The sequence below is a fragment of the Kluyveromyces lactis genome, assembly GCF_000002515.2.
Source record: "Kluyveromyces lactis strain NRRL Y-1140 chromosome A complete sequence".
Lineage (NCBI taxonomy): Eukaryota > Fungi > Ascomycota > Saccharomycetes > Saccharomycetales > Saccharomycetaceae > Kluyveromyces > Kluyveromyces lactis.
Genome location: NC_006037.1, coordinates 204,906 through 225,047, shown reverse-complemented (window position 1 = coordinate 225,047; position 20,142 = coordinate 204,906). Strand labels below are relative to the sequence as shown.

The following is a 20,142-nucleotide window of genomic DNA, read 5'->3' as shown; positions in this document are numbered from 1 at the left end:
TTCTTCCTTCGGTGTTATGTTATTGGAGTATTTAGCGTTCGATTGAGATTCCAAAACGTTATCTGGTGACTGGTCTCTTGATAGGAATGTGCTATGCTTACCCTGTGGTGATTAACTTAATAAAACATGCTGTGTCATCTAGATAATCCAACCCCAAATCCTACACCTATGCATGCGAATAAAACGACTGTCTCGAGAAAGCCAGATATGATGAAAATTCGCCTTATCCAACTTAAATCTACCGCCCAAATAAAGCCTGGCATCAATCCGTAACGGTGCTGGCTGTGCATTATGAACTTCATCAGTTTCTCATCATCAAAGCCTGTAACTTCGCCAAATCCAATGAAGAAGAAAAGTGGAGGTACTATTAGACATGTCAAGAATAAGCAAAGTAGTCTAGTGATGCTGAATAGATCGGAAAATTGAGACCAAGCTGATATCTTGGATTTTTCACTATTGACTGATGATACGTCTACCCTTTGCATTGGTAGGTTTCTTTCCATGTCGTTAAATTCATCAAGTCTTTTCCTCGATGCTCTAATGTAGTGAAGTGCATCACTCTCATAATCATGATTGCTTATTTCTCTTTCAATGGGCACGGATGTTGGTTGTGCAGGAATTGGTGCTATGAATGGGTTGACATTAGCCGTTTGCTCTTCATACGGTTGGAACTGGCCTTGTCTTGCCGTAGGAGTTGAGCTTCCGCTTACTTTTCTCAAGGCAGGTATTAGTGTTTTTGGCTCTTGAGAATTTCCCTCTGCTGGTGAAGACTTGCTTGCTGACTTGGGAGGCGGCACTAGTATACTTGATAACAAAGATGTCTGTCTTCTATGTAAATTTTTGTTGTCCCCGTGGTTCAACTCAAGAAGATTTGCCCTTCTCGCTTCCATTTTAAATAATTTAACGGCTTCTTCAATGGCTGGTTTCGTATCGCCATATTCATAGTCATCAATGATATCATGGGTCTCATCCGCTTGCAGTGATTCTGTATGTGCTGGATAAAACGATGAGGTTCGATTTTTTTTATCGGAGGTCTCGTCACTTTCGGTTTCTTCTACAATTCTTTCGTCTAATACCTGATCCGATGAACCTAAAGCAGGTGTGGAAACTGCCTTAGATGATCTTTTCATATTTTCAGCATTGTCTCTGCTTGAGTCCTGTGGGAAGGTAGCATTCCCAACATCATTTGAGGTTGACAACTGAGGACTCTCAGTCTGTGTACTATGTACCAGCGGCGTGTTGCTGAAAGATCTTCTGGGATCCAATAATGCTTCTGTATTGACTGTGTCCCTACTGGTATTTGCGCTCGAGAATTTGTCTGATTGCAAATTTACTCCTATCAGAGGCGTTGAGTGTGCAGATCCAGAACTCGTAGAGTTGAGGGATAGTCTCATGTATTGTGAGTTTCTGTTATTTGCTAGTTTCCTCTGTTTGGATGATGTGGAAGAGTTCGAATTCGAATTAGAGTTGGAAAACGAATGTGAGACCTTTGAATAAGCAACGCTCGGTCCCTCCATGCTGATTGATCTATCTTTGCTCTCATCGCTGCTCTCCGGGATATATGTATCATTTAGTATAACACTAAACTCGGTACCAGTTCTTGATCCGGTGCTTATCAGATGTTCTTCTTTGAAAAAGGAATCCTGCCTTAAAGGTCTACGTAGTATCTCATCTTCTACGCTTCCTCCAGACGAACTGCTGACATCCTCGTTCTCACTAAGTGAAACCATAGCTTAGTTCTTCGGACAGTAAAGGAGTTTAATAATGAGCGTGCTTGCACACTGAGCTCGTAAAATGAGAGGAAGGTTTTCTTGAACACGGGTGGATCACGGACTTACAACACTTGGATGATTGATCCCTGGCTGAGGCGAGATAGTTTCTGCTTGCAAAAACGAACGAGGTCTCTCTATAATATACTCATAAAAGAAGCAGATTACCTTCAGTTCAATAATTACTGATTGTAAATTAAGTCTGGTGAGGTTGTTGATGAGCCTGTGAAAGTGATTCCAAGATGAGGAGACAACAAAGGAAAGGAGGAAAGATGCTGGTATGCAGTGTCTTTAGATTGTTTTTTCTAACACACAGTGCTCAATGCAGATATTACTCACTGTAACACTAAATATAAACTATTTGCATCTCTTACTAGATCAGGTTTTCCCAAAAGAAGCCAGTCGAAAGTACCTGTCGTTAAATTGCACTTTTTTTCATTCTCGAGAGACAATCGTGCACTAAAAAAAAAAAGCTCCTACGAACCCAGCAATGGGGTGAACAGAAAAGGCATAACAGTTGCCTTTTGTTTATTTATTTCCCAATTAGGTATAGTAATGAACTGCCAGTCAGCTACCCTGACTGTGTCTATGGCCAAACTGCACAAAGGAAGCTATAGGACGGGATGCAGGTACCAGCACTGGGTTGCATAAGAGGCCCGCAAACTTTGTGCGAGCGTGATGTGAGGTGTATTTATTATTAAATTTAAATTTCTCTAGACACAGTATATGCGATTTGTCACAAATGATTCACAATTTACATAAAAAAGGGCAAGCTTGATTAAGTCTTGAGAGAATAGTAGCGATACATTCCGCGTTCCACAGTGCCAAATACTTTGTATTCTTGCAGTTGCTCGTAGTGGATACGGTACCGCTTGTTCATTTCTGGTTCATTAGGGTCATAAACGTAATCTGCACTTAGTTTGTTTTTGTCGTTTTTTTTATAGTGTTCAGAAGAAGGAGTGGACAAGTAGTGTGGCAAAGACGTTTGGGATTGAGATTGAGACTGTGAGTGTTGCTTGAATGCATTCGTCAGATTGGATGTGTTACCGTTATTGTTGTTGTTGAGGTTATTTTTGGAAGAAGAACGATGATAACTATTGAACAAGCTCATCTGTGATCTTCTTCTCTGAAGTTCAGGATCGTTCAAATAATCATAGTCCGTTTCAGCATTCTCGTATTCACTTTCCGTAAGAGTGGGATCTGCAGAGGTTGCGGATCTGTCCCAGTAGATGGCATCTCTTGTGTTTTCTCGCACAAGAGGTGGGCGCGTCTCGGGAATCGAAGTAAGCGATTGGAACGAGTTATGGATTATTGGACTATTCTCTTCAATTGTACTTGCGTCATCTTCTGTAGTAGTATCCTCGTCATCATTTCTGATAAGCCTCCATCCACCAGGTGGGAGTCTTGGTGAGAGAATAGGCATTGCGTGTGTGCCTGGTGTGGCGAACCGGCCATCTCTATTGAAAAATCTTGAAATTGGAGGTTTCATGTCTTTATATATTAATCTTCTTCTTGCAGAATTCATTGGAACAATACCACATCCTAACATGATCTTGTTTTGGGCGAATTTAAGAAAGTCGGGTTGCTTTACGATCTCAATGATCTTTCTCCCATCGGAATCGTATCTGGTCAATGAGGCTGCTTGGTCGATATTTTCACGATTCAAATATGGGTCACACTTGTATAGCCAATACCTTCTACCATAAGATGAATCGATGTAACATTTCCATTTGACGCTTTCCATGTTCTTTATATCTTGAATAATTGATGTTCTTCCAGTCTTGTTTTTGAAACAGTTCAATTCATGACGATCATTCAGGTTTTCAATCTGCTGCCAAGAGTCAAATGATAATTCCAATGACACTAAAGAATCGGAACATGTGAATAATGCAGGATCCTGGATGGTCCATCGATTAATATAGGAGTTGTTCGAGATATTTAAAAATTTTAACTTTTGTTCAACCTCGATGTCACTATCATGAACAGGTGATAGGAACTGTATTATTCTATCGTAAGGTACATTAGTATCCTTTATATTCAAACTTTTCAATGCTGGAAAATTCAACTTTATAAACTGTAAGGAATCATGGCACTGATAATAGTGCGGAGTTTTGATTAGCGTGCGGTCATCTGAATAGTGCAATGGCAGTCCTCCGATGTTAAGGTATTCCAACGTTTTATTGTGTCCATATTGACATAACTTCTTTAACAAAAACAATGTCTGCGTATCGGTCCATGTTGACGTATGTGGATGCACTTGCACGTTTAGCCATTGTAGCGTACTATTGTTATTTTCATCTGTTACAGCTGGATGGTATGAAAAGAACTCCAAAATTCCTCTTGGCGTCAATTGCAAACATTCTCCAAAGGATAAATGTGTCAAATTTTTCCAATGTGGTAAATTATTTATTAGAGTACCATCGTCAATAGCAGTATGCGTTAAATCTAACTTCTGTAACTCCGGCAGAAGGTTCAATAGCTTTGAAAGGGTATTATCTGGAATGTCTGTACAGTCATTCAAACCTAGACATGTAATCTGAAAGTTTTCACGAGAACTTGGGTGTGCCGCCATCTTTTCTACTGCTGTAACAAACTGTTTTGTGAAAACGGATCCGGAACATCCACAGAAATCTACCACACTCAACACTGTTCCAGGAGAAAGTAAGAAATGGACTATCCTCTCGTCTATATCTCCCTGAATATGCTCACTGGCTAGAAATTCCCTTAGCGTATTTTTGGTCAATAATAAGAATTCCCAAAGAGTTTCATTTGTGAGGTTTTTGATCATCCTATTCATTTCTCCAGTCCGTCCAAGACCAATCGATGTTAACTCTTGAAAGTCTGCTACCTCTACCAACTTTCTTAATCCAGGATCATCCTCTTTTAAAGTGTTTAAAAGCTTGTGGAATGACCTTGCTGTAGTAAAGTTCAAATATCTATAAATGAGTACTCTGCATACATGATGGAATGTCCTGTTAACAGTAGAGTTCGATCCTAAGAAAGTTTTGATATTGGAGTGATATTTCTCACTAGTAGCTGAGTGATCATTAGACATAAGATCCTTGAACTGGTATGATAAGATTTCATAGACTATCTCTGAAGGTAACCGCATCGTCGATGTTTCACTGATCATATTGAACGAATTATGATATGCGAGCCCCGAATAACACGTTTTATACACTTCACCAATCCTTAAAGCTATTTGCACCTGTTTTGGTGCTCTTGATGATTTCTTTAAGATCCACTTTGGTTTTCATTTTTTCTTCTATTGATGCGGGTCTTTTGTTCAAGTTCTTGTTCATTCTAATTATATCGCTACTTTATTTTTCATTTCAGGGCATAAAGTACACTTAAGGTTCATAAGGGATCAAAGAGTATGAAAAACGTGATGTGGTTATTCGTAGCTTTACTTAGTTATGTAATTAACTATATGATTGTCTAATATGAGTATGAGAATTCTTGTATTACTTTTCCTCAATTTGACAGACTAGGCGTCCTAATGAGAAGTACCCATGAAACGTAAAATCCTTGAGTCTCAGTACATTCATTCAAAGACTATGCGGATAGTTTTTTTTTAGTTCATAGAATATCGAACATATCAATTTAGAGGCTTCATAACTTCACCATAAAGCATCTTTTTCAACAGTTCCAGTGGAATATCGTCTTCCTCGTTTTTATCGCGGGCCTCGTTGTCAATTTTCCAAAAATTGTCTTCAAGGTTTAGTTGGGGATAATCTGGCTCGTCATCTGGATCATGATATGTTGCCAAATATGGATGTTCCAACGCTTCAACTGCACTGATCCTCTTGTCTGGGTTGAAAGTTAGCATCTTGGACAATAAATCGATAGCAAGAGGGTTAACTTCTTTATTTAACACATTAGCCCAGGGTATACCTTTCTTCATGGGTAGTTGAGATATGTATTCTTTTGCCCTTTTACTCTTGATTTGTTCAAAGTCTTCCAAAGTTGGAGACCCTAAAACTTCTAAGATGATCCAGAGTTGATGGTGGTAATCTTTACCTGGGAAAAGCGGCTTACCCATGATCATTTCTGCTAGTATACATCCACATGACCAGATATCCATTGCAGTTGTGTATTCTTGGAAGGACAACATGATTTCTGGAGCCCTATACCATCTGGTAGCTACATATTCTGTCATGAAACCCACCATATTCTCTCTTGATTGATCACTCGATGCCAGGCAACGAGCCAACCCAAAATCACACACTTTGAGATCACAATTGCTATTCAGTAACAAATTACTTGGTTTCAAATCCCTATGGATTACTTGTGCCGAATGTAGCGATTTTAAAGCCCTTAGTATTTGATAAACGAAATATTGGATATGATCCTCTGATAAATTTTGTTGGTTGATAATCTTCTGCAAATCCGTTTCCATCAACTCTTGTACAAGATAAACTGCTTCAAATTTATGCCATGACGTCGGACGTACTATATCCAAGACCGATATGATATTTTCATGCGAATGAAAGAATTTCAACAGTTTCAACTCCCGTAACGTCCTGGTAACAAACATCGATCTGCTAAACGGCTGTATCTTTTTAATTGCAACTTTCGTGTTTGTTGGCTTATGTATCGCAGAGCAAACTGTACCATATGCTCCCTCACCAACCAGATCTACTAGTTGATAATGGGATGGGATATCATACGTGATTGTTCGTGGCATCTCTATGCTGTTAGATCTCCGGTTTGCTTGTTATAATGATCTCTGCTATTCCACTATTATAGATTTAGTTTCCCCCCACTAAGGATTAAATATTATATATACCTATAGCGTCCAATTGCAAAACTCTGGATGGGAATCCTTTATCGTCATTCCCGAGCGTTGACTCGGCGCCTTAAGTATCCCATTGAGTTGACACAATGCGCGACGTTCCATGTCGTCCAGATAAAGAATGTTTCGTCCTTGAATCTTTGTTTCATGTTGGTGAACATTCCATCCAATCTCGAAACCTGAAAAAATGTTACCCCGGTGTCAGTCATGTGACTTATAATACACATCACTGCTCGGACATACCGCAATGCGCTTCACCGTTCAAGAAAGTGCAGTTTCACACATGTTCTGTCGGTTGTTACCACTGCGACTGAGCATAAATTGGATCCATGCGGGTAAATCTGCGGAACTCATTTCCCGATAGGTGAACTGAAAGTCATAGTTAAAGTTAACAGAGAATTGATAAGGGAATAGCTAAGACCGCAACGTGGATTTACAGATTTTTCGAGTTACCTTAAATGGTAGTTCCTCGAGAGAAGGCAACATGACTTGACTGTAAATGAGCTGGAAGTGATATCTAAGATAGGTGGGGTCGAGGCAGCGCGTTTGTCAGAATAGCATGGTTTGTCATCGGTAACATACATAAGTGAAGGGACATGGGATTGAGATTCTCTTTCCTCAGTAAAGTTTTCCAACCTAGTTTCAGTTTGAAGTAGGAAACAGCCAATTGGCAGATCACTTACTTGAGCATTCCCAGTTTCTATAGTAGAGTAAAACATCTACTGAATATATCTATAGCGGTGAAAGTCACAATTTCATCAGTAAGCTTTATTTGAGCCTGAAATTATCAAATGACATGTCTAACAAATCTCAGCCATTGATCACTGTTGTTGGTGCAGGTATTTCTGGTTTGTACGTCACGTACTGTTTGACCGAATTGTACGGCGTTCCGGGTGAAAATATCTGCATTGTGGCAGATTACTTACCAGGTGACCAGTCACCCACTGGTTATACTAGTCCATGGGCAGGTGGTGTTTGGTCTTGTATTTCACCTGATGATAAAAACGTCATGTGGTATGATAGGTTCACGTATGAGAATTTACCTACTTTAAGTGAAAAATTACTGGATTTCTACAAGGGTAAAGATGCAGAGTGGTTAGGATTAGCTCGCAGACCATCCACGGAATTATGGGATTACCAGCCTCCCAAGGCCAAGATTAATTCCTTGAGCCAATATTTGGAAGAGTATAAGGTCCTATCGAAGGAAGAACTTGCAAAATTCAAACCTGAGGGAGCCCAATTTGGTATCGCTTTCAACTCATGGAACTTCAATTGTCCAGTATTCATAGTAAACTTGGCTAACTTCTTGAAACAGAAGCATAATGTGCGTTTCTTGAAGCAAAAGTTGACTCATATCGCACAAGCAAAATCGTTTGCCAACAAAGCTTCTAAAACTGATAACGGTACTCACGTTGTCTTCAATTGTACTGGGCTAGGCTCCAAGAAGTTGAGTGGTGTTGCTGATCATAACTTGTACCCTACTAGAGGCCAAGTGGCCGTAATCAGTGCTCCTCACATTGCTGAGAGTTGTTTGAGATATGGTAAAGATTATGTAACTTACATTATTCCAAGGCCTGGCAAAGTGCATGAATTAGTTCTTGGAGGTTTCTTACAAGTTGATAATTGGAATGCACAGGACACTTCCAAGGAAGAAACTGATGATATCTTGAAAAGAACCACAACTTTACTACCCAAGATTGGTAATCCAGAGAATTTACCAATTTTAAAGATAGCGGCTGGGCTTCGCCCAAGCAGATATGGTGGTCCTCGTGTCGAGAAAGAGATTAAGGAAGAAAGCGAACACCTAGTTGTGGTTCATAACTATGGAGCCTCCGGGTATGGTTACCAATCTGGTCTCGGTATGGCCTTCAAGGCGGTCTCATTAGCTTTTGATAAGCAAAGACCCAGCAAATTATGAAGTGAATAGTTTACGTATCTATGATTATGTCAAAGAGTATAAAAACATTCAAAACAAATTATCTTTTCATTGTCAAATAGCGTTCGTTGTATGTTTTAAATCCAAACATTGAGTCGCAATCCGGCATGCACGAGCCCGCATATAATCGCGTCTTACCTTAACTCGCTGGTGTTTATTATTTGCAAACGACTTTTCTATCACGTGAAACCTCGATAAGATATGAATTCCGTTTTGGCTGCATTCTTCTGAGAAATATAAATGTATATATCTAATTAGGCTCAGAAATAAGATCCGAATCTTAGTCACACCCCCGCTAGGAACGACTTTTGATTACAAAAGATTAATCCTCCATTGTAACTGGTCAAATAATACAAGAAATTGATACATAATGTCCGCAGTTTTGAAATCTAAGTTGAAGGTAGCTTTAGTTCAGTTAGCAGGATCTTCGCCTGACAAGAGTGCGAATTTGAGCAGAGCCGCTCAATTCGTTGCTAAAGCCATGGATGCACAACCGGATACGAAACTGGTTGTGTTACCAGAATTTTTCAACGCTCCATATGCAGTTGATAAGTTCAGAGAATATGCCGAAGTAATCACACCTGACGCGACATCGGTGAAAGCGTTATCTGAGATTGCTCGCAAATGGAAAGTCACACTAGTTGGTGGTTCCATCCCAGAGCTAGAACCTTCTACAGACAAAATATATAACACGTCTCTTATCTTTAATGAAGATGGTGAGATCATTGGCACACATCGTAAAGCACATCTTTTCGATATTGATATTCCAAATGGTATCACTTTCAAGGAATCCGTTACTCTATCTGGTGGGAACAAAAATACGTTGATTGATGATCCAAAGATCGGTAAATTTGGTGTCGGTATCTGTTACGATATGAGATTTCCGGAACTTGCTATGGTTAGTGCCAGAAAAGGTGCATTTGCTATGATTTATCCAAGTGCTTTCAACACTACCACCGGTCCAATGCACTGGCACCTTTTGGCCAGATCTCGTAGTATCGACAACGAGATTTATACCATCTTGTGCTCACCAGCTAGAAGTGGGGGCTCTGGTTATCAGGCTTATGGTCATAGTTTGGTGGTTAATCCAAGAGGTGAAATCATTGCAGAAGCTGGTGAAGGTGAAGAGATCGTATACGCCGAATTGGATCCTCAACTTATCAAGGAAGTAAGACAAGCTATACCTGTTACTTTCCAAAGAAGATTTGACATCTATCCTGACGTTAGTAAGACCGATAAATAACCCATCCATAAGTTGATTTAGAATACGTATCACAAGTACTTCTTTCCACACATGAGAAATATACTGTGGGGATCCCCGTAAGGCTGGTAAGAAGAAAATAATGTAAATTAACCTTAGGTTTCTCGCAGCCATCCATTCAAAGATAGGGAACAAATCACTAAAAAAAACTGAAGCAATTGTCATAAGCAGCAACATACAAAAAGCTAGCAATGGACATCGACTGGGAAAGTGCTCACCATGAACTTCTTCAGTTTCTGATTCATGAAGTCAAGGAATATTTATCTTTTGACCCAAATTCTACTTTTTACGCTCTAGCGCTGGACATAGAATTCGATCACTTACGAGTTAGTATAGCTCTAAACACAATTGCCAAACACGAGCGTATCTTAAAGCAATATTATTTGGGAGATGAGACAAATTCAGAAGAGAAATTTGATATCAAATACAATACGGGCGATTGGGAAGATGGTATATTTGCCAATAAGTTCCTAGTTGACAGTGAAACATTTGACAATTTTACAAGAGTAGCTTCAGACGAACAAGTAGAAAGTGTGAACGCAAAGTTCCGAGCAACTGCATGGTCTGTTCTTAAGAAATTTGTGGATACAAATGAGTACGAATCCATTCCCAAAGTAAGACCATTTGTGGCCTTCGTAATTGATCATGATGAAGAAGTTGAAGACGCATTGAGGCTCGCCAAAGAGGCAGGAACAAGTGAGCTGTGAATGTGAGATTGATAATATTACCTAACAATATAGTTCCGAGATTGAACCTCACTTTGTATCTATAATGGCTAGACTTTTATCTTTGTATCATGGATTAACTATCATGGCTTTCAAATATTCTTTCGAGATCGAAAGTGCAGATCAATGGACGAAAGATTAAAGGATTGATTAATAGTAAAAAAAGAATACTAATATGAAATCATTTCTCTGTTGTTGTCAAAAGTAAAGGATATTATCCAGGATTCACGGTATTGTATAAATGTCTTCTACGTTATATTATCTTCTATTAGCATTGCTAATAAGATATTTGGACATTTTACAAGTAATTGGTACAACCTTACAGGCATCTCAAAATTTCTACAACACTATACTATCATTCTCTGCAAGCCTCCTCAAGAAAGAGGCAACATGGCCGAGCGGTTAAGGCGAAAGATTAGAAATCTTTTGGGCTCTGCCCGCGCAGGTTCGAGTCCTGCTGTTGTCGTTATTTTTTGTTTTTTCCTTTTTCAATTTTTCCTTACCAGGTTCGAACAGATAGGATTGTCAGCGACAGTATCAATGGAATATCTAACGTTAGATAATAGGATCTAATGAGTTTAAGTACTCAATTTACCGAATACCATTAGGAGAGGGCCGAATACTCCTTAAGTATGCTATGTTTAAAACTTACTATAACGAAAATAAAAAAAATCGAAACTTAAATAAATACACCAGAAACAAGATGAAATGAAGTAGAGTAGAATTTCAAGACCAAACTGGAATGGGAAGGAATAAAAAAGAGAGGGATATGTACTTGCAAACTAAGTTCCCTCCGGTGTATTAGTCTTGAACTCGAACAGAATATCCTCTAAAAGGTCATAATCCTTATAAAATGAGGACTCGGACTTTTTATCTGCTTTATCCTGTCTTGATTCCGTCATCTTAGCGGAATTCGTGCTTGTGAAATTTACCAGAGACTCAATGGATCCATATAACGGTTCCATAATTTCTGGTAACAGTGATAGAGTTTCTAGTAATGAGGCAATCCGTAAAGATAAATCGCCAAAAATATACTTATCTGTATTAAGCACTGGCGCGGAATTCCAGAACCAATTGTATCTTGACAAAAACGCAGATGCAACGGTCCTGGAATCTAGTTCACTCTTTTGAAGTTGATATATTTTCAACTGCAGGTATGCTTCCTTACTTAGTGATAACAACCCTAGTGGAAATATCACAAACCCAAAGGGAATAAAATACCATACAGGACGTAGTGCTTTGAAAAGTGCCACTGAACACCAATACCTTAAAAGAATGGGATACATCTCAGCAATATTTTGATGAATCGTCTCCAACGAAATGAGTATAGGCAATGCACTCGTCAACAAAGGTCTAAATTAATGAGAAGAATTACAATAGTAATTCTTTTTTCTTTTTGGGTTAGTAAGACAATGTCAGATTAGAATGGATCCAATTTTTTAGTTGGAAATTTTATTAAGGATAGAAGTGAATGCTTCAACAACTTGGCACATACGAGTATAATGGTTCTAATAACATTTTGGTGGACTTTGTACTTTTTTGTATCTCGTTTTATAGTTTGAAAGCAAAGTAATTTAAATGTACGGTAAGCGACAGATTAGCTCGGAATGTTATAATTTAACGGAATTTTAGACTCTTAATATCTTTACCACTTTAACTATTTTCAGAAACCCTCGTAAACCCCTTTACTTGAAGTATTAATGAATTTGCTCAAATTAATGATTGGAAGTAAGTAAAGTTTGCTCTATTATCGATAATCACTGTTTTTGGAAGCGTTATATCAGGCATCTCTGTTGCCTCATCGCTTTGTGCAAGGGATGAAATCCTTTAAGAAAGGTCCTTTTGAAAAAGTTGAACTGGGGGTTTCGTCCGGTGCTTACCCGGATACTACACAATTCTGGTTTTTTACTTATACTGGCGCTATTATAAATAAATGATACACGTGATTCGAAATTAAACGTGACAATATGATACCCAGCTCTTGGCTGTTTCTCTATAGATATGGTAAGAGATCATCTAATACCTCGATTGTCTCACGAGGAGATGAGATCCACAATGTGCAGCCAGCACTACGAGCTTTGAAATCGTTTGCGGAACCTTTGGGAGCGAATTGGTCACCAATGTGTAACGTTTGCGCCGCTGTGATCGGAGAGTCTGTTTGGTAAAAATTCTGTAAGATAGACACACCCAGGTCTTTACCACCAATATCACACCAAACATCGCTGCCACCATCAAAGCAACTAAATTGTATATTTTGTGCGGGTGGATATGATTCTAGTTTCTTTTGTACAACAAGAACCATTTCCTCCAACGCTTCTCTTGGGATTTTGATCTTAACGTTAACCTCTAGTTCATCATCGAAGATGAAACCAGGGACAAATCCAACTGCTCTTTTTTTGCGGATAATTTGACATTTCGATGGTAATGCAAGCAGATGACTTAATTCGCCAAAACACGTCTGTGCGACGTCTAAGGTAGCGTCGATATCATCATCAGACCAAGCTTTAACACTTGAGGGCACCCATTCATCGTCATCAATGGACTTAAAACCAAATTGTTCCGAGGTCTCGAAATACTGGAACAAATAGTTAGATTCACCTCCCATAACGGTCAATTTTGATTTCTGTTCCAACGACATTGACTTATCGGAGAACAACGCAAAGCATAGTCCATACAGACGTTCCTTGTATTTATCTGGGTCATCATACCCGGCGGCAGTGACAACACCAACGTTGATCCCACGTTTCAACAACGTGATAATCCTTGTAACGATTTTACCACCTCTTTCAATGGATCCCCCATCCTCATATAGCGTAACGTCACCATCAAAAGTGACCAATTTCAATTCTTTCGATTTGAGTAAGGCCAAAATCTGGGCAGAGTTTAAAATGTGTCTGATATCATTAAAGGACGGAGAAACCATTTTTCTGCTACATATAGCACGTCTTCTGTTTTGAACTTCGAAAGCTTCCACCAAGGGTAAATGGGTGAAAAACGTTCCAACTTGTGGAACTAGTTGATCTAGCCTTGCTTCTTCTAGAGATCCCAACTGCCTACGCCTGTTCTGGATTTCAATCTTTTGGGAAACCAAATTTTCAATATCGCTGAATATGCTACAGTACTGCTTATAGGTCCTTTCAGCACCTGAATCTGTTCCCGCTTGCAACACGAAGGGCACCGCCAACAACCCTTTAATCCATTCGATAAAGGCGTCCTTCTTATGAACCTTAAGGTTATACTCAACTCTATACCTGCTAGACATCCGGTTCAGGTTCAGTTTTAATTTTTCGGATTGATTGGTAACTGCGAATGACGGTTATGTTGACAGATGGATCCATATCATTTCCCAACAGTTTACTTCACCAAGTCTTTTTCATATATTGGTTGTGCATTCTTTATATAAAGATTTTAAACTTCTGAAATGTGCAGTATTCCGCCACACGTGATGACGATATAATAATACCAAATACATGAGAAAACCAGTTGGAATCCCTTTAAAGCATGCAGAACCCACTCTTTATAGAAAGGAACGAGCACACAATTTACCTAACAACTTCAGCGCACAGTTCGCTCCTATCCTGCAAGTAACGATGGGAACGTGCTTTCTTCATGTATGGAACGCTTGCTGGCCCTTTTTTCAACCTCGAAGGAATAGGGTGCTGAAAATAGAAGGAACCCTGTTTTTAAGGGAAAACTGAATGAAAAGAAAAAAAGAAGGTAACTCGAAGATGCATCTTAGTGCCGCCACTATAAGTAACCCTTTTCATGGAGCTCAGCACAATACACCTGACACAGGCAATAAGCTCAATCGATCAATTTATTTTAAGAAACCTTGATCTGGATGCAAAGCTTCTCAATAATTTTGTACCTTTTCCTTGTGGTTACTATGATATCATTTTGCATCATTTACGTCTCTGCCTCATTGCGATTGAAAAATATTTTTTTCGATTTTTGTTATTTAGGAACAAAGTGAGTCGCAACTAAGAATCCTACATCACACTATTTCGGTCAGCTTGGATTGAATTAGAATGGTAGATGTATTTTCTAAACATATCAATCACAGTATAACCGTTATAACTAATATACAGAGTAACTTTATTTTCATCTCGAATAAGCTTTTTTCCAATTCAGAAGACGACTCCGAGATTTTGTTCCTCTACCATCGATTTAGTTTGTGGTAAAGGCTTTATAAGTTGGCTTAAGAGAAAATATACAGTTCATTGAGTGATGTTTGGTGAAGGGAACAAACCCACCGAGCCTGTACCCGCATATGATGCTGGGCAGGACCCATTTCAAGGGCCTAATGCTTCAAAGAACCAATATCAGGGTTCAGCAGCTGATTATAACGGTGCACCACCACCACCTGCTTCACAGCCGGGAAATCAATACCAGTTTAGACAGGATCAGTACTACAACTTGAATGCTGAGGGTGAAGGTGCGCCAATCGGTAGTTTCGAAGAAAAATTTCCTGTTGAAGGAGAGGACAGTAAACCAAAATGGAACGATTGGCCATTCACCATTTTCTTCGCTGGATGTGTCATTGCTTTCATTGTTGTTGCTGCAATTACGTTAAGAGCATGGTCCCAAAATAGTAGCTCGCAAGGGTCTGGTGTATATGATGGTGCTAATACTGGTACTTTAACTACCAATTCAGCCATTATGTTGGCTATTTCCTGTATCATTGCGTTTGTGTTTTCGATCATAGGGATAGTGTTGGCTAGAATGTTCCCCAAATTCTTTATCATTGCAGGGATCCTTTTCAACATTATTGCGGGTTTGGCTACTGCCATTATGTACCTTTCGTTGAAATATTACTCTGCGGGTATTGTTTTCCTTGTTTTCACCGCTATTTGTGCTTTATTCTATTGGAGAATGAGACATAGAATTCCGTTCACTGTTGCCGTCTTAAAAACTGTTATGGATGTGATGAAAAGCTATCCACAGACATGGTTTGTGACTTTGATTGGAAGTATTATAGCAACTGCTTTCTCCATTCTTTTCTCAGCTGTTATTGTCGCTACCTATATGAAGTATGATGATAAGGCTAACAACCCAGGTTGCTCCACCAACGGCGGGTCTTGTTCCAATGCAAAGTTGATTGGGTTGCTTGTCTTGGTGTTTTTCTGTGGTTACTACATTGCAGAAGTCATTAGAAATGTCATTCATTGCACTGTCAGTGGTATATTCGGTGCTTGGTATTATTTTTCGAAATCAGATCAAGGTATGCCAAAATGGCCTGGATTTGGTGCTCTAAAAAGATCTCTAACCTACTCCTTTGGTTCCATTTGTTTTGGTTCCTTGATTGTCACTATCATCGAGACTTTGAAAGCAGTCCTACGTCTAGCAGTAGATGGTGTTATGGGTGGTGGCGGAGCAGATAACGGATGGATGCAATGTCTTGCACTAATCGCCAACTGGATCTTCAGCTTTTTGGAATGGCTTGCTCGCTACTTCAACCACTATGCTTACGTGTTCATTGCTTTGTATGGTAAGCCATATTTACGTGCTGCAAAGGAAACATGGTATATGTTGAGAGAAAAGGGTATTGATGCATTAATCAATGACAATTTAGTCAATGTCGCATTGAGCTTCTTCACCTTATTTACATGTTACATCACTACGTTATTTGCTTACCTCTATTTGAGATACACAGATCCTAATTACAATGACAACAACAACTTTACACCAGCCTTGATGGCATTCGCCTTCGTCATTGCTATGGAAATTTGCAACGTGATTACAGAGACCATCAGATCCGGAACTGCTACCTTCTTCGTTGCATTGGGTAATGATCCGGAAGTTTTCCACCTATCTTACCCAGAAAGATTCGACGAAATCTTCAGGGCATATCCTGAAGTCTTAAAGAAACTTTCTCACCAGAACGTTTAAAACTTTTATTTTTTAAGTATGTCGCTGTTGCAGTTTCCCTATAACCTCTACTTTTATGACTAATAACTTTCAATTAATACTATTAATCAATTTGACAATACTTATATATTATTTACCGTTTCACTAATGAAATAAAAGGAATCAGACAAAGTTTCATCATGAATCATAAGCGAATATTGTGAATTAGATCTTATTTTTCAAAGCGTACTCTTTCCTGACTTTATGTGTACATTCTTGAAGAAATGTGTTTCCTTAAATACCAATCGATGAAATCCTTGATATTACCCCTGCAACGTCTATAATCCCTCTGTATTAATGCATTACCGATGCTCATTAGTTTGCTACGTTCGTTAGATTCAATAGTTCCCATTTTTCTCAAAGCAGAGTCTAACCATTCTAAGCAAACAGATGGATCATTGTTATTGTTTTCTGTAGCCAATCTGAATATTTTTACAATTAAACTGATAATTTCCTGGTGAGCTCTACTGTCAAAATTAGTCACAAGGCCATTAATTAATGCTGTAACTATGTTTGAGCCATTCTTAGAGACTACCTGTTCCAATATTGTACATCTCCAAGCGTCCGGTACTTCGGTTATTGACGTAACAGAGATAGGTGGAGTTTTGAACCCCCAAGATGATAAATCATCTAAAAATCTGATCAATGTCATATATGCTTCAAAATTGTCGAGTTTTGGAAGACTCTCTAAATCCCATTGTATTAGGGACGAAATAAGCACAGGAGTGTTCATCATATGTTCAGGGAAAAACATTAAAAGATCATTACACATAAGGAAGAAGTCGTGAACCATTTCAAAGAATTTGTCTAATGTTTGCATTGACTTAAAATTATTGAAGAATGTAGAACATTGCTGACAGGCAAATTGCCACACTGCCTCTTTGACCTGTACATCGACAGGATAATATTCATCGTCACCATAAACGTAAATAATTGAACCAGAGAACCACAAATACGCTCCTAGACCACTTGTTGAATAACCTTTAGCCACAAATTCTGAGACCGCCGGAAGTATTGGTTGTGTGAATAGGTGGTATTTTTCGAAAACACGACGGAAGAATTTCATTGTTCTATCGACAATGATAACATTAGAGATCGCATATGCGTCCAATAAGTTAATTAACTTTGTAATATGTTCGGAAATAGAGGCAATTAACGGTTCTTCAACACCTTGTTCTGGATACTCGAATTTGGGGACAATGTTCTCCAAAATTGCATAAAGCAAATCAATATAGTGTGCAACTTTTGCAGAAAGATCAGGATCAGATGGGTTCGAGATGAATTGCTGAATGATAATGTCAAACCTCTTATTATGTTGGGAGGTGAATGAATTGAATATGCCACCAATCTTCGCTGTTTCCTGCTCATTTATGACAGAACTTAAGCCTTGACACATCTCAAACATAGAGTAGTTGTCAACTGCGCGTTCAATTTTCCAAATAAAATCCACTAACTGGCCACAATAATTAACAAGAAGTGACGAGCAGTCCTGACAGAAATACATTAATGCATTGGAGGCAGCAACAGAGAGATCATGATTTGATTGGCCTGCTTCAAATCCATTGAATATATAATTCAATTGGATTTCCAGTAGATCCTCATGTTTACTGGTCCATTCTGTGTATCTCGAGAATACGAGTATTGTAGAATAAACCAATTTGGGGTGAGTTAGTGGATGTATGCATAGTTGTTTGAAAAGTTGGGGTAGCACAACGTTTTCAGTATGAGAAATTTCATGAGCCATTGTACGAACAGCAAACAAGGCAGCCTCTAGTGGTTGCCAGACCGTGTTAGGATCTTCTTTCTGAAGATATTGGTTGATAAGATTATATGGTTGCTGCAATGCAACGGTTGAACCTAAGACAGCAGCACAAGACTTAAGTACATCACCAATGTTATACCTAAAATCTTTAAATTTATCTTCATCTTCCTTATTTTCAAAAACAGTTTCCGGATAATGCAAATGTGTAATCAAACCATTCGTTAAATTAATAAATACATCCTGATATTCTTTTCTTTGTTGAGCGTAACGTTGTAAAACTAACATTTGCCTCAAATTAAACCAAAATGGGAAAGTATACGAAACGATATCGAGGTCAGTGTTCTTGCAAGTTAATACCAAGATGACTTCAACCAATGGTTTGAATAAGGCAGGATTCTTTGCAAGAAAAACACACCACGCTTCGCCAGCTTCAACGAATAAACGTGTGAGTGGATCCATAATCTCTTCGTATTCTTCCCAGTCAGAAATGGTTGTGATTGGCAATAGCTTTTGTTGCAAAGCTAAAAGTTGCTCGTAAAGCGCATGTATGATTGTATCGTTGGCTGCGTCTCTCGTTTCTCTTAATAACACACATAAGCATTCTACTGCAGCTTCAAAAGAATCAGAATCAGTATCATATGAAGTATGCAAGACTTGGAACACGGTGTTTATCAATGGAGTCACTTGTAATACCTGTTCTATTGGAAATTCATAACACCACGATCCAAAGCACGAAATGATTTTAGAAGCAGATATGCCTTCAGTTCCGACTCTATCCAAACATGAAATCAAAAATTTCAATACGTCTTCTCCAATGTTATCTATAAGTTCGTGTGTTCTACACTCAAATTCATCTTGGGATAGAGGAGTGGATTTGATATCCAATGTTTCCTCTGGGAGAATCTTCAAAAACAGTAGTAACTTTCCCGGAAGACCATTTAGAGTATTAATAATTTCAACTAGCGGATTCCTCCAATCAAGATACTGAATGGTAAATCGGGCTAGTGCCACGTTCAACTGTGTTACTATGATCTTCTCTTCATACATAGCGATGAACTCAAAGAGCTTTCCCTTGAAACTCTCTAATTCGGTATTGACCTGGTTTAGATCATAGGTGACTTTGTTCACTAGAGTTTGACAAGCAAACATTTGCAACTGTAAGTTGTCTGCTTCATGCTTGCTTAATACTTCGAAGCAGATTTGCCATGCTTCTATGCTCTTTTGAAATTGCTCCAAAAATTGTAAAGCTTGTATCTTCTTCTCCTGTTCAGAAACACTTTGAGTACAAATCAATGCACTCTTGATATCTGGGATTTGATACAACATCAATATTGATCAATCACGTCGTTCTTGCTCAACGGTATCTGCTGTGGCAGTTTTTATGAGTTCCTTTTATAGTGCATAAGTAAGATCAAATGTTTTGGTTGATTCAATATATAAAATTTTTTTAATATGTTAACAATAATCCTATTAAACTAATATCAAACGAATTCAACATGGCACTAGTGACTGACATTAATAAAGGATAACTGCGATCTGATTATAGTTACACTAACATCGACCTTCAATACACCGAAAGATTCTAGAAAAAGTCTAAAATGTCCGGCTCTAAAGTAGGAGCTCCTATGGTACCTCCAATCAATTGCATATACAACTACCTTCATCATCAGACAACAGTAACGTTTTGGTTATACGAACAAGTACAGACACGTATAAGAGGCAAGATCAGAGGCTTTGATGAGTTCATGAATGTGGTAATAGATGACGCTTTCGAAATAGCTGTAGATCCGAAAAGTGGTAAAGAGAGCGATGATAAAGCAGTGTTTCTTGGGAGAATTATGTTGAAAGGTGATAATATAACACTTGTTGTGGCAAATTGATAATGCCTACTCAGAAAATGATAATAGGATGAAAGAAAGATGCTTAGAGTGTAGAAGCATTGATCGGACTCTGTCGTGTAATTATATAAGCCTGTATATTATAACGG

The 20,142-nt window shown here is 38.6% G+C and overlaps 11 protein-coding genes and 1 non-coding gene across 12 annotated transcripts; 6 read left to right on the top strand and 6 right to left on the bottom strand.

Moving 5' to 3' along the window:
- Window positions 1-134: 134 nt before the first annotated feature.
- Window positions 135-1,730, bottom strand: BUD8 (Bud8p; the record flags this gene model as incomplete). Its single annotated transcript, XM_451112.1, has 1 exon — window positions 135-1,730. One exon carries the CDS (start codon window positions 1,728-1,730, stop codon window positions 135-137), a length of 1,596 nt encoding a protein of 531 aa, XP_451112.1.
- Window positions 1,731-2,547: 817 nt separating this feature from the next.
- LUG1 (Lug1p) lies at window positions 2,548-4,902 on the bottom strand (the record flags this gene model as incomplete). Its single annotated transcript, XM_451111.1, has 1 exon — window positions 2,548-4,902. The coding sequence occupies one exon, from the start codon at window positions 4,900-4,902 to the stop codon at window positions 2,548-2,550; it is 2,355 nt and encodes a 784-aa protein (XP_451111.1).
- A 465-nt stretch (window positions 4,903-5,367) lies between these two features.
- KSS1 (mitogen-activated serine/threonine-protein kinase KSS1) lies at window positions 5,368-6,456 on the bottom strand (the record flags this gene model as incomplete). The annotated part of the gene is made up of 1 exon (XM_451110.1): window positions 5,368-6,456. One exon carries the CDS (start codon window positions 6,454-6,456, stop codon window positions 5,368-5,370), a length of 1,089 nt encoding a protein of 362 aa, XP_451110.1.
- A 904-nt stretch (window positions 6,457-7,360) lies between these two features.
- On the top strand, window positions 7,361-8,482 carry KLLA0_A02475g (FAD-dependent oxidoreductase; the record flags this gene model as incomplete). Its single annotated transcript, XM_451109.1, has 1 exon — window positions 7,361-8,482. The coding sequence occupies one exon, from the start codon at window positions 7,361-7,363 to the stop codon at window positions 8,480-8,482; it is 1,122 nt and encodes a 373-aa protein (XP_451109.1).
- Window positions 8,483-8,870: 388 nt separating this feature from the next.
- NIT3 (putative hydrolase) lies at window positions 8,871-9,743 on the top strand (the record flags this gene model as incomplete). Its single annotated transcript, XM_451108.1, has 1 exon — window positions 8,871-9,743. The coding sequence occupies one exon, from the start codon at window positions 8,871-8,873 to the stop codon at window positions 9,741-9,743; it is 873 nt and encodes a 290-aa protein (XP_451108.1).
- Window positions 9,744-9,952: 209 nt separating this feature from the next.
- KLLA0_A02431g (DUF4303 domain-containing protein) lies at window positions 9,953-10,468 on the top strand (the record flags this gene model as incomplete). Its single annotated transcript, XM_451107.1, has 1 exon — window positions 9,953-10,468. One exon carries the CDS (start codon window positions 9,953-9,955, stop codon window positions 10,466-10,468), a length of 516 nt encoding a protein of 171 aa, XP_451107.1.
- A 402-nt stretch (window positions 10,469-10,870) lies between these two features.
- KLLA0_A02409r lies at window positions 10,871-10,952 on the top strand. Its single transcript has one exon. It is a non-coding gene; the product is annotated as a tRNA-Ser (tRNA).
- A 316-nt stretch (window positions 10,953-11,268) lies between these two features.
- Window positions 11,269-11,772, bottom strand: KLLA0_A02387g (uncharacterized protein; the record flags this gene model as incomplete). The annotated part of the gene is made up of 1 exon (XM_451106.1): window positions 11,269-11,772. One exon carries the CDS (start codon window positions 11,770-11,772, stop codon window positions 11,269-11,271), a length of 504 nt encoding a protein of 167 aa, XP_451106.1.
- Window positions 11,773-12,479: 707 nt separating this feature from the next.
- Window positions 12,480-13,748, bottom strand: ISN1 (IMP 5'-nucleotidase; the record flags this gene model as incomplete). Its single annotated transcript, XM_451105.1, has 1 exon — window positions 12,480-13,748. One exon carries the CDS (start codon window positions 13,746-13,748, stop codon window positions 12,480-12,482), a length of 1,269 nt encoding a protein of 422 aa, XP_451105.1.
- A 965-nt stretch (window positions 13,749-14,713) lies between these two features.
- PNS1 (Pns1p) lies at window positions 14,714-16,375 on the top strand (the record flags this gene model as incomplete). Its single annotated transcript, XM_451104.1, has 1 exon — window positions 14,714-16,375. One exon carries the CDS (start codon window positions 14,714-14,716, stop codon window positions 16,373-16,375), a length of 1,662 nt encoding a protein of 553 aa, XP_451104.1.
- A 220-nt stretch (window positions 16,376-16,595) lies between these two features.
- Window positions 16,596-19,481, bottom strand: MTR10 (mRNA transport regulator MTR10; the record flags this gene model as incomplete). Its single annotated transcript, XM_451103.1, has 1 exon — window positions 16,596-19,481. The coding sequence occupies one exon, from the start codon at window positions 19,479-19,481 to the stop codon at window positions 16,596-16,598; it is 2,886 nt and encodes a 961-aa protein (XP_451103.1).
- A 272-nt stretch (window positions 19,482-19,753) lies between these two features.
- SME1 (mRNA splicing protein SME1) lies at window positions 19,754-20,035 on the top strand (the record flags this gene model as incomplete). Its single annotated transcript, XM_451102.1, has 1 exon — window positions 19,754-20,035. One exon carries the CDS (start codon window positions 19,754-19,756, stop codon window positions 20,033-20,035), a length of 282 nt encoding a protein of 93 aa, XP_451102.1.
- Window positions 20,036-20,142: the final 107 nt, after the last annotated feature.